Source organism: Cetorhinus maximus, chromosome 29, assembly GCF_964194155.1.
Source record: "Cetorhinus maximus chromosome 29, sCetMax3.hap1.1, whole genome shotgun sequence".
In the NCBI taxonomy this organism is placed as follows: Eukaryota; Metazoa; Chordata; class Chondrichthyes; order Lamniformes; family Cetorhinidae; genus Cetorhinus; species Cetorhinus maximus.
Genome location: NC_135907.1, coordinates 8,271,604 through 8,289,545, shown reverse-complemented (window position 1 = coordinate 8,289,545; position 17,942 = coordinate 8,271,604). Strand labels below are relative to the sequence as shown.

The 17,942-nt window shown below is 57.3% G+C and overlaps 1 protein-coding gene across 6 annotated transcripts in view; it reads right to left on the bottom strand.

The window, feature by feature from the left end:
* The window catches only part of LOC144669599 (alpha-N-acetylgalactosaminidase-like), a 376,191-nt gene that overhangs the window by 16,752 nt on the left and 341,497 nt on the right, over positions 1-17,942 (bottom strand). The window contains exons 1-3 of one of the 6 annotated variants that reach the window (XM_078532125.1): positions 9,606-9,724; positions 2,162-2,351; positions 328-502 (exon numbers count right to left, since the gene is read on the bottom strand). In XM_078532125.1, coding sequence (XP_078388251.1) covers positions 328-502; positions 2,162-2,316 — 330 coding nt within the window. In that variant the 5' untranslated portion in view covers positions 2,317-2,351; positions 9,606-9,724. Of the gene's footprint in view, positions 1-327; positions 503-2,161; positions 2,352-3,696; positions 3,830-6,230; positions 6,434-9,605; positions 9,725-17,942 lie in introns of those variants that run through there. The other 5 variants (XM_078532126.1, XM_078532128.1, XM_078532130.1 and 2 more) reach the window with 5 other exon arrangements.

Here is a 17,942-nt window from a genome sequence, read left to right as displayed (position 1 = left end):
CATGGACTCAATGGGCTGAATGGCCTCCATCTGCGCCATAAGGATTCTATGATTCTACAACAAAAAAAAATCTGCAGAACTAACATGTTCCTCTTTAAGCAGAAGCCAGACCTCAGAGTGACACATTGCAGAAGGAGATCAGCACCACAACCAGTTTCCATCCCATTCTGACTCATTCGCCATCCACATCAGCTGCAAACCAATGGTTACATGACCAACTCACCGCTGAGGTAGAGCAGTGGAGTCAGGTTCACACACCGAGGGGAGAAGGAGAGCAGGTTAAAGGAGAGGGGGAGAGAGAAACAGAGGGATGAAATCTCGACTCACATATTTAGCCAAAGCTTTAATTCCACTGGGGAATCGTTGGGGATCGGCAACCAGCCGCCCCTCCGAATCCCTCTTCTTTGCTGCCCAACAGTCGTCAATGTTCACGTACTCATAGCCAAGCTCCTTCCAACCATCCTCTGCTAACCGGTCAGCCATGTCCATAAACAGACGCTCACTGTTTGCAAACAGAGGCAAAAAAAAGGACAAAGATTTAGATTTCTTGCCCGCACAGGGCCAGCACAGGCCCCAGTGCAAGGCCCAGGCCCCAGCCCCAGCTCAAGGCCCAGGCCCAAGTGCGAGGCCAAGTCCCAGCTCGAGGTCCAGGCCTAGGCCCAGCACGGTACCCAAGCCCGCCAACCAAGAAACCACCGTCCCCAGACAGAGGCCAGGGCTGGAATGCTTGTCTATGAGTGTCCCCAAGGTGTCGAATGTGGCTTAGTGGGTTCAGGTGCCACCCCAGAGACTTGAGGGCCTAATCCATAATGACTTCCATAAGGAGGATCCCAGCTCGGAGCCCTTGCCTCTGCTCATCAGCTGATAGTTTAAGGGGAGATCGTAGCGGCAATGTCACTGAACGGGTAATCCAAGAGACCAAAGTTCACGCTCTGGGGATATGGGTTCAAATCCAACCACGGCAGCTGGTGGAATTTGAAATCAATTAATAAATCAGGGACACAAAGCGAGTGATTATTGTTAAAAACCCATCTGGTTCACCAATGTCATTCAGGGAAGGAAATCTGCCCTCCTTACCTGGTCTGGCCTACGTGTGACTCCAGACCCTCAGCGATGTCATTGACTCTTAACTGCCCTTTGAAATGACCTGGCAAACCACTCCGTTCAAGGGCAATGAGGGATGGGCAACAAATTCTAGCTTTGCCAGCGACGCCCGCATCTCATGAAATAATTTTTAAAAATTTAATGTCTGGAGTGGCAAAGGAAGGAAATCAAAAATAAGCCCAGCTTCCTGCTCCTTGAGTCTGACTGGAAAGAGTGGGCACTGGGTGAAGACAGGATAGTTGGATTCTGTGATGCCTTCTCTGGTCTAATAGCAATAGACACACAAGATCCAGGTTGACATATGGTCACATTGATGAGCTAATGAAGGCATTTGGTATCTGAGGAACTGAACCCAAAAGTAGCTAAACAGGTGGAACCCATACCCCTGCGAGAGTCGGTGCCCATGGAACTGTCCCCCAGTGACAGACAGTGTCATTGGAAACCGTACCCAAGTGAGAGACAGTGCCCATGGAACCTGTACCCCAGAGAGGGTCAGTGTCAGTGGAACCCGTACCCCAGTGAGCGTCAGTGCCAGTGGGACTGTGCCCCAGTGAGAGTCAGTGCCAGTGGAACCCATACCCCAGTGAGCGTCAGTGCCAGTGGAACCCGTACCCCAGTGAGCGTCAGTGCCAGTGGGACTGTGTCCAAGCGAGCGTCAGTGCCAGTGGGACTGTGCCCCAGTGAGAGTCAGTGCCAGTGGGACTGTGCCCCAGTGAGAGTCAGTGCCAGTGGGACTGTGCCCCAGTGAGAGTCAGTGCTAGTGGGACTGTGCCCCAGCAAGAGTCAGTGCCAGTGGGCCTGTGCCCCAGTGAGAGTCAGTGCCAGTGGAACCTGTACCCCAGTGAGCGTCAGTGCCAGTGGGACTGTGCCCCAGTGAGAGTCAGTGCCAGTGGAATTTTTATCCTGGATGAGTCTGGCTGGTCATGGCTGATATGGTGATAGGGTCATGAGTTCACCTATGATAGTTTCAGGGACAATGGGGCCCAATTTGATTCTCCGTCCAGTTTTCAGCTGATGTTGCTCAGGTTTCTCAGTGAGGTTCAGGTTGTGGCCTCACCTGATGCAGTTTTCGGGGTCAGTTTCGCAGTCGACGTTGCAGCGAAAGCGTTCCCAAGCCAACCATCCCATAGGCGGGGTCTTCATTAAGCCGTTGTCCAAGGAAAGCCCACAGCTGGCAAGCAGCAACACGAGGGACACAACCAGTAGCTCCATCTCTGGCCAAGGAAATCACCTACCAGGTCAACAGCCTATAACAACAAAAGCGGAAAACAGGCAGTCAGACAGGCGCACAATAATACAGCACAGAGAGAAGACGTTCAGCCAATTGCCCCTGTTATGATCCCCAGCTGAGGTTACCCCCGGACAAGCCTGATCCCAGAGTGGAACCCAGCTTAATAGATCCTAACTTTTATTTATATAGATTCGTGGAGAGTAGCTACTGAACAGAGTTACCGGATTAGGCTAACGAAAAATAAAACAATTATTTAACAAGAGCAGATGAACTGTATTACAATACTCCTTCACCCACAACTATACCTTACAGATATATACAGATTTGTAAGGATAACACAAGTTACAAAACCTATCTTATACTCTAATATTAGTCTACAGGAAGTACACAGTCCATGTAAACCAATACGCACCCTGTGGTCAGATACACTCTGAAACTAAGTGACAGAGGCTACCTCAATCAGATGCTATGGATCTCTCATCAACTCCCCCCAGACACTTGTCATACGGTGAGCCAACCAATCTCACTGAACTCCGTCTTTCACGCAAAGGTTTCCTATTGCCACTCTCCAAGGACTTGCTTTGGAATCTTCTCCCAAACCGACACTTTCTCTCAGACTCAACCATCACCGCTTCACATGCCCATAGCAAGGAGTTACAGACCTTCAATTGTCTCTTTGGACCTTCTTGCCTCTTGCAAGCTGTTCTCGCTTTAAATCTGCTTTCTGCAGCTTTTGTCTCTTTAAATCTGAAGCTTGGAACCTCTCTGCCCCTCGCTCTTAACTTCATTAACAGGTACTTTTCCAGGTTCCCCTCCCCTGGATTTTGGGGTCTTTCTTTAGCTTGGGACTTTCGATCTGTCCCTTATTGGCTGCTCCTGCCTGGCAGCTACTTTCAACCAGCTGAACTCCAACAGCTTCCAAAAGCAAAACTACTGTTTTTCTTCTTGTGCGTGTATCTGTGGGAGGGACCTGCCTCTCTGGGCCGCTGTTGCTAGGCAACAGCCCACTTCTTCCTCTCGTTTGTTTACCTAACTTCTTAAGTCGTAAACTCTCATTAGAAATGCAAGTACCTTTTTAAAGTGAAACTAAAGCTCCATTTTTTACCTTTCTTAACACGCAGATACAGAAATACAAATCAAACTTAAACTTTAAAGCTAAATCTCATTCCTAACACTTACAAATAGCAATATAACTTATTAAACTATTTCCATTTCCATTAGTCTCACTCCCTGCTCTTTCTCCATAACCCACAAAATTTCACCTCTTCAAGTATTTATCCAATTCTCTTTAGAAAGTTAATATTGAGTCTGCTTCCATTGCCCTTTCAGATAACGCATTCCAGGTCACTTTGTAAACTCACTTTGTAAAAGTTCTCCTCATGTCACATCTGATTCTTCTGCTAATTCTCTCCAATCCGGTGTCCTCTGGTTACCAGAGGGTGCCAGTGGAAACAGTTTCTCCTCATTTACACTTTTAGAAACCCCCTTCACGGTTTTGAACGCCTCTATTAAATCTCCCCTTAGCCTTCTCTGCTGTAAGGGGAACAATCCCAGCTTCTCCAGTCTCTCCACTTCACTGACACCGAAATAGATATTGGTTTTAAACTTTCTCTGCAGTTCCATGGACGCCCCCTGACCCTAAATGCAAGACCCACTGTGTCTGATCCTGCCCTCAAGCTGGCTGCTGTCCATGGGTGGGCTCCAGCCTGTGTATTTTTCCAGTCTAACCCACTCCCCCCCCAAACTCCCAGGAGAGCGTGTGTGTGGGGTTCAGAAAAGCCCAGTTGTTAAAAGCTCAGGCAGAATACCCGGCTGACCTCGGGGAGAATACACGCTCGCTCTCGGGGAGAATACACGCTCGCTCTCGGGGAGAATACACGCTCGCTGTCAGGGAGAATACACGCTCGCTCTCGGGGAGAATACACGCTCGCTGTCAGGGAGAATACACGTTCGCTCTCGGGGAGAATACACGCTCGCTCTCGGGGAGAATACACGCTCGCTCTCGGGGAGAATGGACGCTCGCTCTCGGGGAGAATGCACGCCCGCTCTCGGGGAGAACGTACGCTCGCTCTCGGGGAGAATGCACGCTCGCACTCAGGGAGAGTGCACGCTCGCTCTCGGGGAGAATACACGCTCGCTGTCGGGGAGAATACACGCTCGCTCTCGGGGAGAATACACGCTGGCTGTCAGGGAGAATACACGCTCGCTCTCGGGGAGAATGCACGCTCGCTCTCGGGGAGAATGCACGCTCGATCTCGGGGAGAATACACGCTCGCTCGCGGGGAGAGTGCACGCTCGCTCTCGGGGAGAATGCACGCTTACTCTCGGGGAGAATGCACGCTCGCTCTCGGGGACAGTGCACGCTCGCTCTCGGGGACAGTGCACGCTCGCTGTCAGGGAGAATACACGCTCGCTCTCGGGGAGAATGCATGCTCGCCCTCGGGGAGAATACACGCTTGCGCTCGGGGAGAATACACGCTCGCTCTCGGGGAGAATGCACGCTCGCCCTCGGGGAGAGTGTACGCTCGGTCTCAGGGAGAATGCACGCTTGCCCTCGGGGAGAATACACGCTTGCGCTCGGGGAGAATGCACGCTCGCTCTCGGAGAGAATGCACGCTCTCCCTCGGGGAGAGTGCACGCTCGGTCTCGGGGAGAATGCACGCTCGCCCTCAGGGAGAATACACGCTCGCTCTCGAGGAAAGTGCACGCTCGATCTCGGGGAGAATGCACGCTCGCGCTCGGGGAGAATACACGCTCGCTCTCGGGCAGAATACACGCTCGCTCTCAGGGACAGTGCACGCTCGCTGTCAGGGAGAATACACGCTCGCTCTCGGGGAGAATACACGCTTGCGCTCGGGGAGAATACACGCACGCTCTCGGGGACAGTGCACGCTCGCTGTCAGGGAGAATACACGCTCGCTCTCGGAGAGAATACACGCTCGCTCTCGGGGAGAATGCAACCTCGCCCTCGGGGAGAATACACGCTTGCACTCGGGGAGAATGCACGCTCGCCCTCGGGGAGAATACACGCTTGCGCTCGGGGAGAATGCACGCTTGCGCTCGGGGAGAATACACGCTCGCCCTCGGGGAGAGTGCATGCTCGCTCTCGGGGAGAATGCACGCTCGCGCTCGGGGAGAATACACGCTCGCTCTCGGGCAGAATGCACGCTCGCTCTCGGGGAGAATGCACGCTCGCTATCGGAGAGAGAGCGCGCTCGCTCTCGGGGAGAATGCGCGCCCGCCCTCGGGGAGAATGCGCGCTCGCCCTCGGGGAGAATGCACGCTCGCTCTCGGGGAGAGTGCACGCTCGCTCTCGGGGAGAGTGCACGCTCGCTCTCGGGGACAGTGCACGCTCGCTCTCTGGGAAAATACACGCTCGCTCTCTGGGAAAATACACGCTCGCTCTCGGGGAGAGAGCACGCTCACACTCGGGGAGAGTGCACGCTCGCTCTCGGGGAGAGTGCACGCTCGCTCTCGGGGACAGTGCACGCTCGCTCTCTGGGAAAATACACGCTCGCTCTCTGGGAAAATACACGCTCGCTCTCGGGGAGAAAGCACGCTCGCTCTCGGGGAGAATGCACGCTCGCGCTCGGGGAGAGTGCACGCTCGCTCTCGGGGAGAATGCACGCTTGTGCTCGGGGAGAATACACGCTCGCTCTCGGGCAGAATGCACGCTCGCTCAGGGGGAGAATGCACGCTCGCTCTCGGGGAGCACGAACGCTCGCTCTCGGGGAGAACGCACGCTCGCTCTCGGGGAGAACGCACGCTCGATCTCGGGGAGAGCGCACGCTCGCTCTCGGGGAGAGTGCACGCTCGCTCTCGGGGAGAAAGCACGCTCGCTCTCGGGGAGAATAGACGCTCGCTCTCGGTTGAATAACCATCCACCCTTGGGGACAATACTCACTAGTTCTTGATTTTTCTGCAATGTTCAGTCTTTCTCAACATTCCTGTTCTGTTCAGTCCAGTCAGTCACCTGATTTGTGTCAATAAATCACCTTTCACTCCACTGAACCTTTGAACAAACCCTCCCCGTATCCTGGACATTGGGAGAAAGACGCTCCCTCTCAAACACAACCAAAGCTCCTTAAACAACACAAGATAAATGGCTGAGGCTGAAAGGGGAGAATACACGGGGAGAATACACACTCACTCTCGGGGAGAATACACTCTCGCTCTCGGGGAGAATACACTCTCGCTCTCGGGGAGAATACACGCTCGATCTCGGGGAGAGTACACGCTCGCTCTCGGGGAGAGTACACGCTCGCTCTCGGGGACAGTGCACGCTCGCTCTGGGGGAGAGTGCACACTCGCTCTGGGGGAGAGTGCACGCTCGTTCTGGGGGAGAGTGCACGCTCGCTCTGGGGGAGAGTGCACGCCCGCTCTGGGGGAGAGTGCACGCTCGCTCTCGGGGAGAGCGCACGCTCGCTCTCGGGGAGAACGCATGCTCGCTCTCGGGGAGAGCGCACGCTCGCTCTCGGGGAGAACGCACGCTCGCTCTCGGGGAGAACGCACGCTCGCTCTCGGGGAGAACGCACGCTCGCTCTCGGGGAGAACGCACGCTCGCTCTCGGGGAGAACGCACGCTCGTTCTCGGGGAATACGCACGCTCGCTCTCGGGGAGAACGCACGCTCGCTCTCGGGGAGAACGCACGCTCGCTCTCGGGGAGAAAGCACACTCTAGCTCTCGGGGAGAATGTACGCTCGCTCTCGGGGACAGTGCACGCTCGCTCTCGTGGACAGTGCACGTTTGCTTTCGGGGACAGTGCACGCTCGTTCTCGGGGACAGTGCACGCTCCCTCTCGGGGACAGTGCTCGCTCGCTCTCGGGGACAGTGCACGTTCGCTCTCGGGAAGAACGCACGCTCGCTCTCGGGGAGAACGCACGCTCGCTCTCGGGGAGAACGCACGCTCGCTCTCGGGGAGAACGAACGCTCGCTCTCGGGGAGAACGAACGCTCGCTCTCGGGGAGAACGAACGCTCGCTCTCGGGGAGAACGCACGCTCGCTCTCGGGGAGAACGCACGGTCGCTCTCGGGGAGAACGCACGCTCGCTCTCGGGGAGAACGCACGCTCGCTCTCGGGGAGAAAGCACGCTCGCTCTCGGGGACAGTGCACGCTCGCTCTCGGGCACAGTGCACGCTCGCTCTCGGGGACAGTGCACGCTCGCTCTCGGGCACAGTGCACGCTCGCTCTCGGGGAGAGTGCATGTTCGCTCTCGGGGAGAGTGCACGTTCGCTCTCGGGGAGAGTGCACGTTCGCTCTCGGGGAGAGTGCACGTTCGCTCTCGGGGAGAGTGCACGTTCGCTCTCGGGGAGAAAGCACGCTCGCTCTCGGGGAGAATACACGCTCGCTCTCGGTTGAATAACCATCCATGCTTGGGGACAATACTCACTAGTTCTTGATTTTTCTGCAATGTTCAGTCTTTCTCAACGTTCCTGTTCTGTTCAGTCCAGCCAGTCACCTGATTTGTGTCAATAAATCACCTTTCACTCCACTGAACCTTTGATCAAACACACCCCGTGTCCTGGACATTGGGAGAAAGACGCTCCCTCTCAAACACAACCAAAGCTCCTTAAACAACACAAGATAAATGGCTGAGGATGCACGCTCGCTCTCGGGGAGAGTGCACGCTCGCTCTCGGGGAGAGTGCACGCTCGCTCTCGGGGAGAGTGCACGCTCGCTCTCGGGGAGAGTGCACGCTCGCTCTCGGGGAGAGTGCACGCTCGCTCTCGGGGAGAGTGCACGCTCGCTCTCGGGGACAGTGCACGCTCGCTCTCGGGGACAGTGCACGCTCGCTCTCGGGGACAGTGCACGCTCGCTCTCGGGGACAGTGCACGCTCGCTCTGGGGGAGAGTGCACGCTCGCTCTGGGGGAGAGTGCACGCTCGCTCTCGGGGTCAGTGCACGCTCGCTCTCGGGGTCAGTGCACGCCTGCTCTCGGGGAGAGTGCACGCTCGCTCTCGGGGAGAATAGACACTTGCTCTCGGGGAGAATGCACGCTCGCTGTCGGGGAGAATACACGCTCGCTCTCGGGGAGAGTGCACGCTCGCTCTCGGGGTCAGTGAACGCCCGCTCTCGGGGAGGGTGCAAGCTCGCACTCGGGGAGAATACACGCACGCTCCCGGGGAGAATACACGCTCGCTCTCGGGGACAGTACACGCTCGCTCTCGGGGAGAATGCACGCTCGCTCTCGGGGAGAATGCACGCTCGCTCTCGGGGAGAATGCACGCTCGCTCTCGGGGAGAGTGCACGCTCGCTCTCGGGGAGAGTGCACGCTCGCTCTCGGGGACAGTGCACGCTCGCTCTCGGGGTTAATGCACGCTCGCTCTTGGGGAGAACACACGCTCGCTCTCGGGGAGAATGCACGCTCGCTGTCGGGGAGAATACACGCTCGCTCTTGGGGAGAATGCACGCTCGCTCTCGGGGAGAATGCACGCTCGCTCTCGGGGAGAACGCACGCTCGCTCTCGGGGAGAACGCACGCTCGCTCTCGGGAGAACGCACGCTAGCTCTCGGGGAGAACGCACGCTCGCTCTCGGGGAGAACGCACGCTCGCTCTCGGGGAGAACGCACGCTCGCTCTCGGGGAGAACGCACGCTCGCTCTCGGGGAGAACGCACGCTCGCTCTCGGGGAGAACGCACGCTCGCTCTCGGGGAGAACGCACGCTCGCTCTAGGGGAGAATAGACGCTCGCTCTCGGTTGAATAACCATCCACGCTGGGGGACAATACTCACTAGTTCTTGATTTTTCTGCAATGTTCAGTCTTTCTCAACATTCCTGTTCTGTTCAGTCCAGTCAGTCACCTGATTTGTGTCAATAAATCACCTTTCACTCCACTGAACCTTTGATCAAACCCTCCCCGTCAACTGGACTTTGGGAGAAAGACGCTCCCTCTCAAACATAACCAAAGCTCCTTAAACACACAAGATAAATGGCTGAGGCTGAAAGGGGAGAATACACGGGGAGAATACACGCTCGCTCTCGGGGAGAGTGCACGCTCGCTCTCGGGGAGAATACACGCTCGCTCTCGGGAAGAATACACGCTCGCTCTCGGGGAGAGTGCACGCTCGCTCTCGGGGAGAATACACGCTCGCTCTCGGGAAGAATACACGCTCGCTCTCGGGGAGAATAGACGCTCGCTCTCGGGAGAATAGACGCTCGCTCTCGGGGGAGAATAGACGCTCGCTCTCGGGGAGAATACACGCTCCCTCTCGGGGAGAATACACGCTCGATCTCGGGGAGAATACACGCTCGATCTCGGGGACAATACTCACTAGTTCTTGATTTCCTGCCATGTTCAGTCTTTCTCAATGTTCCTGTTCTGTTCAGTCCAGCCAGTCACCTGATTTGTGTCATTAAATCACCTTTCACTCCACTGAACCTTTGATCAAACCCTCCCCGTAATAGGGACCTTGGGAGAAAGACCCTCCCTCTCCAGCACAACCAAAGCTCCTTAAACAACACAAGATAAATGGCTGAGGCTGAGAGAGGAGACTACACGGGGAGAATACACGCTCGCTCTGGGCGAGAATGCACGCTCGCTCTCGGAGAGAGTGCACGCTCGCTCTCGGGACAGTGCACGCTCACTCTCGGGGAGAGTGCACGTTCGTTCTCGGGGAGAGTGCACGCTCGCTCTCGGGGAGAGTGCACGCTCGCTCTCGGGGAGAGTGCACGCTCGCTCTCGGGGAGAAAGCACGCTCACTCTCGGGGAGAAAGCACGCTCGCTCTCAGGGAGAAGAGACGCTCGCTCTCGGGGAGAATGAACGCTCGCTCTCGGGGCAATGCACGCTCGCTCTCGGGGAGAGTGCACGCTCGCTCTCGGGGACAGTGCACGCTCGCTCTCGGGGAGAATGCACGCTCGCTCTAGGGGAGAATGTACGCTCGCTCTCGGGGACAGTGCACACTCGCTCTCGTGGACAGTGCACGTTTGCTTTCGGGGACAGTGCACGCTCGTTCTCGGGGACAGTGCACGCTCCCTCTCGGGGACAGTGCTCGCTCGCTCTCGGGGACAGTGCACGTTCGCTCTCGGGAGAACGCACGCTCGCTCTCGGGGAGAACGCACGCTCGCTCTCGGGGAGAACGCACGCTCGCTCTCGGGGAGAACGCACGCTCGCTCTCGGGGAGAACGCACGCTCGCTCTCGGGGAGAACGCACGCTCGCTCTCGGGGAGAACGCACGCTCGCTCTCGGGGAGAACGCACGCTCGCTCTCGGGGAGAACGCACGCTCGATCTCGGGGAGAACGCACGCTCGCTCTCGGGGAGAAAGCACGCTCGCTCTAGGGGAGAATAGACGCTCGCTCTCGGTTGAATAACCATCCACGCTGGGGGACAATACTCACTAGTTCTTGATTTTTCTGCAATGTTCAGTCTTTCTCAACATTCCTGTTCTGTTCAGTCCAGTCAGTCACCTGATTTGTGTCAATAAATCACCTTTCACTCCACTGAACCTTTGATCAAACCCTCCCCGTCAACTGGACACTGGGAGAAAGACGCTCCCTCTCAAACATAACCAAAGCTCCTTAAACAACACAAGATAAATGGCTGAGGCTGAAAGGGGAGAATACACGCTCGCTCTCGGGGAGAATACAATCTCGCTCTCGGGGACAGTGCTCGCTCGCTCTCGGGGAGAATGCACGTTCGCTGTCGGGGGAGAGTGCACACTCACTCTCGGGGAGAATACACGTTCGCTGTCGGGGAGAATACACGCTCGCTCTCGGGGAGAATACACGCTCGCTCTCAGGGAGAGTGCACGCTCGCTCTCGGGGAGAATACACGCTCGCTCTCGGGGAGAATACACGCTCGCTCTCGGGGAGAATGCACGCTCGCTCTCGGGGAGAGTGCACGCTCGCTCTCGGGGAGAGTGCACGCTCGCTCTCGGGGAGAGTGCACGCTCGCTCTCGGGGAGAGTGCACGCCCGCTCTCGGGGACAGTGCACGGTCGCTCTCGGGGAGAATACACGCTCGCTCTCGGGACATTGCACGCTCGCTCTCGGGGAGAGTGCACGTTCGCTCTCGGGGAGAGTGCACGTTCGCTCTCGGGGAGAGTGCACGTTCGCTCTCGGGGAGAAAGCACGCTCGCTCTCGGGGAGAAAGCACGCTCGCTCTCGGGGAGAAAGCACGCTCGCTCTCGGGGAGAAAGCACGCTCGCTCTCGGGGAGAGTGCACGCTCGCTCTCGGGGAGAAAGCACGTTCGCTCTCGGGAGAATAGACGCTCGCTCTCGGTTGAATAACCATCCACGCTGGGGGGACAATACTCACTAGTTCTTGATTTTTCTGCAATGTTCAGTCTTTCTCAACATTCCTGTTCTGTTCAGTCCAGTCAGTCACCTGATTTGTGTCAATAAATCACCTTTCACTCCACTGAACCTTTGATCAAACCCTCCCCGTCACCTGGACATTGGGAGAAAGACGCTCCCTCTCAAACACAACCAAAGCTCCTTAAACAACACAAGATAAATGGCTGAGGCTGAAAGGGGAGAATACACGGGGAGAATACACGCTCGCTCTCGGGGAGAATGAACGCTCGCTCTCGGGGAGAACGCACGCTCGCTCTCGGGGAGAACGCACGCTCGCTCTCGGGGAGAACGCACGCTCGCTCTAGGGGAGAATAGACGCTCGCTCTCGGTTGAATAACCATCCACGCTGGGGGACAATACTCACTAGTTCTTGATTTTTCTGCAATGTTCAGTCTTTCTCAACATTCCTGTTCTGTTCAGTCCAGTCAGTCACCTGATTTGTGTCAATAAATCACCTTTCACTCCACTGAACCTTTGATCAAACCCTCCCCGTCAACTGGACATTGGGAGAAAGACGCTCCCTCTCAAACATAACCAAAGCTCCTTAAACAACACAAGATAAATGGCTGAGGCTGAAAGGGGAGAATACACGGGGAGAATACACGCTCGCTCTCGGGGAGAGTGCACGCTCGCTCTCGGGGAGAATACACGCTCGCTCTCGGGAAGAATACACGCTCGCTCTCGGGGAGAGTGCACGCTCGCTCTCGGGGAGAATACACGCTCGCTCTCGGGAAGAATACACGCTCGCTCTCGGGGAGAATAGACGCTCGCTCTCGGGAGAATAGACGCTCGCTCTCGGGGAGAATAGACGCTCGCTCTCGGGGAGAATACACGCTCCCTCTCGGGGAGAATACACGCTCGATCTCGGGGAGAATACACGCTCGATCTCGGGGACAATACTCACTAGTTCTTGATTTTCCTGCCATGTTCAGTCTTTCTCAACGTTCCTGTTCTGTTCAGTCCAGCCAGTCACCTGATTTGTGTCATTAAATCACCTTTCACTCCACTGAACCTTTGATCAAACCCTCCCCGTAATAGGGACCTTGGGAGAAAGACCCTCCCTCTCCAGCACAACCAAAGCTCCTTAAACAACACAAGATAAATGGCTGAGGCTGAGAGAGGAGACTACACGGGGAGAATACACGCTCGCTCTGGGCGAGAATGCACGCTCGCTCTCGGAGAGAGTGCACGCTCGCTCTCGGGACAGTGCACGCTCACTCTCGGGGAGAGTGCACGTTCGTTCTCAGGGAGAGTGCACGCTCGCTCTCGGGGAGAGTGCACGCTCGCTCTCGGGGAGAGTGCACGCTCGCTCTCGGGGAGAAAGCACGCTCACTCTCGGGGAGAAAGCACGCTCGCTCTCAGGGAGAATAGACGCTCGCTCTCGGGGAGAATGAACGCTCGCTCTCGGGGCAGTGCACGCTCGCTCTCGGGGAGAGTGCACGCTCGCTCTCGGGGACAGTGCACGCTCGCTCTCGGGGAGAATGCACGCTCGCTCTAGGGGAGAATGTACGCTCGCTCTCGGGGACAGTGCACACTCGCTCTCGTGGACAGTGCACGTTTGCTTTCGGGGACAGTGCACGCTCGTTCTCGGGGACAGTGCACGCTCCCTCTCGGGGACAGTGCTCGCTCGCTCTTGGGGACAGTGCACGTTCGCTCTCGGAGACAGTGCACGCTCGTTCTCGGGGACAGTGCACGCTCCCTCTCGGGGACAGTGCTCGCTCGCTCTCGGGGACAGTGCACGTTCGCTCTCGGGGAGAACGCACGCTCGCTCTCGGGGAGAACGCACGCTCGCTCTCGGGGAGAACGCACGCTCGCTCTCGGGGAGAACGCACGCTCGCTCTCGGGGAGAACGCACGCTCGCTCTCGGGGAGAACGCACGCTCGCTCTCGGGGAGAACGCACGCTCGCTCTCGGGGAGAACGCACGCTCGATCTCGGGGAGAACGCACGCTCGCTCTCGGGGAGAAAGCACGCTCGCTCTAGGGGAGAATAGACGCTCGCTCTCGGTTGAATAACCATCCACGCTGGGGGACAATACTCACTAGTTCTTGATTTTTCTGCAATGTTCAGTCTTTCTCAACATTCCTGTTCTGTTCAGTCCAGTCAGTCACCTGATTTGTGTCAATAAATCACCTTTCACTCCACTGAACCTTTGATCAAACCCTCCCCGTCAACTGGACACTGGGAGAAAGACGCTCCCTCTCAAACATAACCAAAGCTCCTTAAACAACACAAGATAAATGGCTGAGGCTGAAAGGGGAGAATACACGCTCGCTCTCGGGGAGAATACAATCTCGCTCTCGGGGACAGTGCTCGCTCGCTCTCGGGGAGAATGCACGTTCGCTGTCGGGGAGAGTGCACACTCACTCTCGGGGAGAATACACGTTCGCTGTCGGGGAGAATACACGCTCGCTCTCGGGGAGAATACACGCTCGCTCTCAGGGAGAGTGCACGCTCGCTCTCGGGGAGAATACACGCTCGCTCTCGGGGAGAATACACGCTCGCTCTCGGGGAGAATGCACGCCCGCTCTCGGGGAGAGTGCACGCTCGCTCTCGGGGAGAGTGCACACTCGCTCTCGGGGAGAGTGCACGCTCGCTCTCGGGGAGAGTGCACGCTCGCTCTCGGGGAGAGTGCACACCCGCTCTCGGGGACAGTGCACGTTCGCTCTCGGGGAGAGTGCACGTTCGCTCTCGGGGAGAAAGCACGCTCGTTCTCGGGGAGAAAGCACGCTCGCTCTCGGGGAGAAAGCACGCTCGCTCTCGGGGAGAAAGCACGCTCGCTCTCGGGGAGAGTGCACGCTCGCTCTCGGGGAGAAAGCACGTTCGCTCTAGGGGAGAATAGACGCTCGCTCTCGGTTGAATAACCATCCACGCTGGGGGACAATACTCACTAGTTCTTGATTTTTCTGCAATGTTCAGTCTTTCTCAACATTCCTGTTCTGTTCAGTCCAGTCAGTCACCTGATTTGTGTCAATAAATCACCTTTCACTCCACTGAACCTTTGATCAAACCCTCCCCGTCACCTGGACATTGGGAGAAAGACGCTCCCTCTCAAACACAACCAAAGCTCCTTAAACAACACAAGATAAATGGCTGAGGCTGAAAGGGGAGAATACACGGGGAGAATACACGCTCGCTCTCGGGGAGAATGCACGCTCGCTCTCGGGGAGAATGAACGCTCGCTCTCGGGGAGAACGCACGCTCGCTCTCGGGGAGAACGCACGCTCGCTCTCGGGGAGAACGCACGCTCGCTCTCGGGGAGAACGCACGCTCGCTCTCTGGGAGAATACACGCTCGCTCTCGGGGAAAATACACACTCGCTCACGGAGAGAACGAACGCTCGCTCTCGGGGAGAACACACGCTCGCTCTCGGGGACAACACACACTCGCTCTCGGGGAGAGTGCACGCTCGCTCTCGGGGAGAACACACACTCGCTCTCGTGGAGAATGCACGCTCGCTCTCGGGGACAGTGCACGCTCGCTCTCGGGGAGAATGCACGCTCGCTCTCGGGGAGAATGCACGCTCGCTCTCGGGGAGAATGCACGCTCGCTCTCGGGGAGAATACACGCTCGCTCTCGGGGAGAATGCACGCTCGCTCTCGGGGAGAATGCACGCTCGCTCTCGGGGAGAATGTACGCTCGCTCTCGGGGAGAATGCACGCTCGCTCTCGGGGAGAATGCACGCTCGCACTCGGGGAGAATGCACGCTCGCACTCGGGGAGAATACACGCTCGCTCTCGGGGAGAATACACGCTCGCTCTCGGGGAGAATACACGCTCGCTCTCGGGGAGAATACACGCTCGCACTCGGGGAGAATACACGCTCGCTCTCGGGGGGAATCCACGCTCGCTGTCGGGGAGAATACACGCTCGCTCTCGGGGAGAATACACGCTCGCTCTCGGGGAGAATACACGCTCGCTCTCGGGGAGAATGCACGCTCGCTCTCGGGGAGAATGCACGCTCGCTCTCGGGGAGAATACACGCTCGCTCTCGGGGAGAATGCACGCTCGCTCTCGGGGAGAGTGCACGCTCGCTCTCGGGGAGAATGCACGCTCGCTCTCGGGGAGAGTGCACGCTCGCTCTCGGGGAGAGTGCACGCTCGCTCTCGGGGAGAATGCACGCTCGCTCTCGGGGAGAGTGCACGCTCGCTCTCGGGGAGAGTGCACGCTCGCTCTCGGGGAGAATACACGCTCGCTCTCGGGGAGAATACACGCTCGCTCTCGGGGAGAATGCACGCTCGCACTCGGGGGGAATACGCGCTCGCTATCGGGGAGAATGTACGCTCGCTCTCGGGGGGAATACACGCTCGCTCTCGGGGGGAATACACGCTCGCTCTCGGGGACAGTGCACGCTCGCTCTCGGGGAGAATACGCGCTCGCTATCGGGGGGAATACACGCTCGCTCTCGGGGACAGTGCACGCTCGCTCTCGGGGAGAATGGACGCTCGCTCTCGGGGCGAATCCACGCTCGCTCTCGGGGAGAACGCACGCTCGCTCTCGGGGAGAACGCACGCTCGCTCTCGGGGAAAATGCACGCTCGCTCTCGGGGAGAACGCACGCTCGCTCTCGGGGAGAACGCACGCTCGCTCTCGGGGAGAACGCACGCTCGCTCTCGGGGAGAACGCACGCTCGCTCTCGGGGAGAACGCACGCTCGCTCTCGGGGAGAACGCACGCTCGCTCTCGGGGAGAACGCACGCTCGCTCTCGGGGAGAACGCACGCTCGCTCTCGGGGAGAACGCACGCTCGCTCTCGGGGAGAACGCACGCTCGCTCTCGGGGAGAACGCACGCTCGCTCTCGGGGAGAACGCACGCTCGCTCTCGGGGAGAACGCACGCTCGCTCTCGGGGAGAAAGCACGCTCGCTCTAGGGGAGAATAGACGCTCGCTCTCGGTTGAATAACCATCCACGCTGGGGGACAATACTCACTAGTTCTTGATTTTTCTGCAATGTTCAGTCTTTCTCAACATTCCTGTTCTGTTCAGTCCAGTCAGTCACCTGATTTGTGTCAATAAATCACCTTTCACTCCACTGAACCTTTGATCAAACCCTCCCCGTCAACTGGACATTGGGAGAAAGACGCTCCCTCTCAAACATAACCAAAGCTCCTTAAACAACACAAGATAAATGGCTGAGCCTGAAAGGGGAGAATACACGGGGAGAATACACGCTCGCTCTCGGGGAGAGTGCACGCTCGCTCTCGGGGAGAATACACGCTCGCTCTCGGGAAGAATACACGCTCGCTCTCGGGGAGAGTGCACGCTCGCTCTCGGGGAGAATACACGCTCGCTCTCGGGAAGAATACACGCTCGCTCTCGGGGAGAATAGACGCTCGCTCTCGGGAGAATAGACGCTCGCTCTCGGGGAGAATAGACGCTCGCTCTCGGGGAGAATAGACGCTCGCTCTCGGGGAGAATACACGCTCCCTCTCGGGGAGAATACACGCTCGATCTCGGGGAGAATACACGCTCGATCTCGGGGACAATACTCACTAGTTCTTGATTTTCCTGCCATGTTCAGTCTTTCTCAACGTTCCTGTTCTGTTCAGTCCAGCCAGTCACCTGATTTGTGTCATTAAATCACCTTTCACTCCACTGAACCTTTGATCAAACCCTCCCCGTAATAGGGACCTTGGGAGAACGACCCTCCCTCTCCAGCACAACCAAAGCTCCTTAAACAACACAAGATAAATGGCTGAGGCTGAGAGAGGAGACTACACGGGGAGAATACACGCTCGCTCTGGGCGAGAATGCACGCTCGCTCTCGGGGAGAACGCACGCTCGCTCTCGGGGAGAACGCACGCTCGCTCTCGGGGAGAACGCACGCTCGCTCTCGGGGAGAAAGCACGCTCGCTCTAGGGGAGAATAGACGCTCGCTCTCGGTTGAATAACCATCCACGCTGGGGGACAATACTCACTAGTTCTTGATTTTTCTGCAATGTTCAGTCTTTCTCAACATTCCTGTTCTGTTCAGTCCAGTCAGTCACCTGATTTGTGTCAATAAATCACCTTTCACTCCACTGAACCTTTGATCAAACCCTCCCCGTCAACTGGACATTGGGAGAAAGACGCTCCCTCTCAAACATAACCAAAGCTCCTTAAACAACACAAGATAAATGGCTGAGGCTGAAAGGGGAGAATACACGGGGAGAATACACGCTCGCTCTCGGGGAGAGTGCACGCTCGCTCTCGGGGAGAATACACGCTCGCTCTCGGGAAGAATACACGCTCGCTCTCGGGGAGAGTGCACGCTCGCTCTCGGGGAGAATACACGCTCGCTCTCGGGAAGAATACACGCTCGCTCTCGGGGAGAATAGACGCT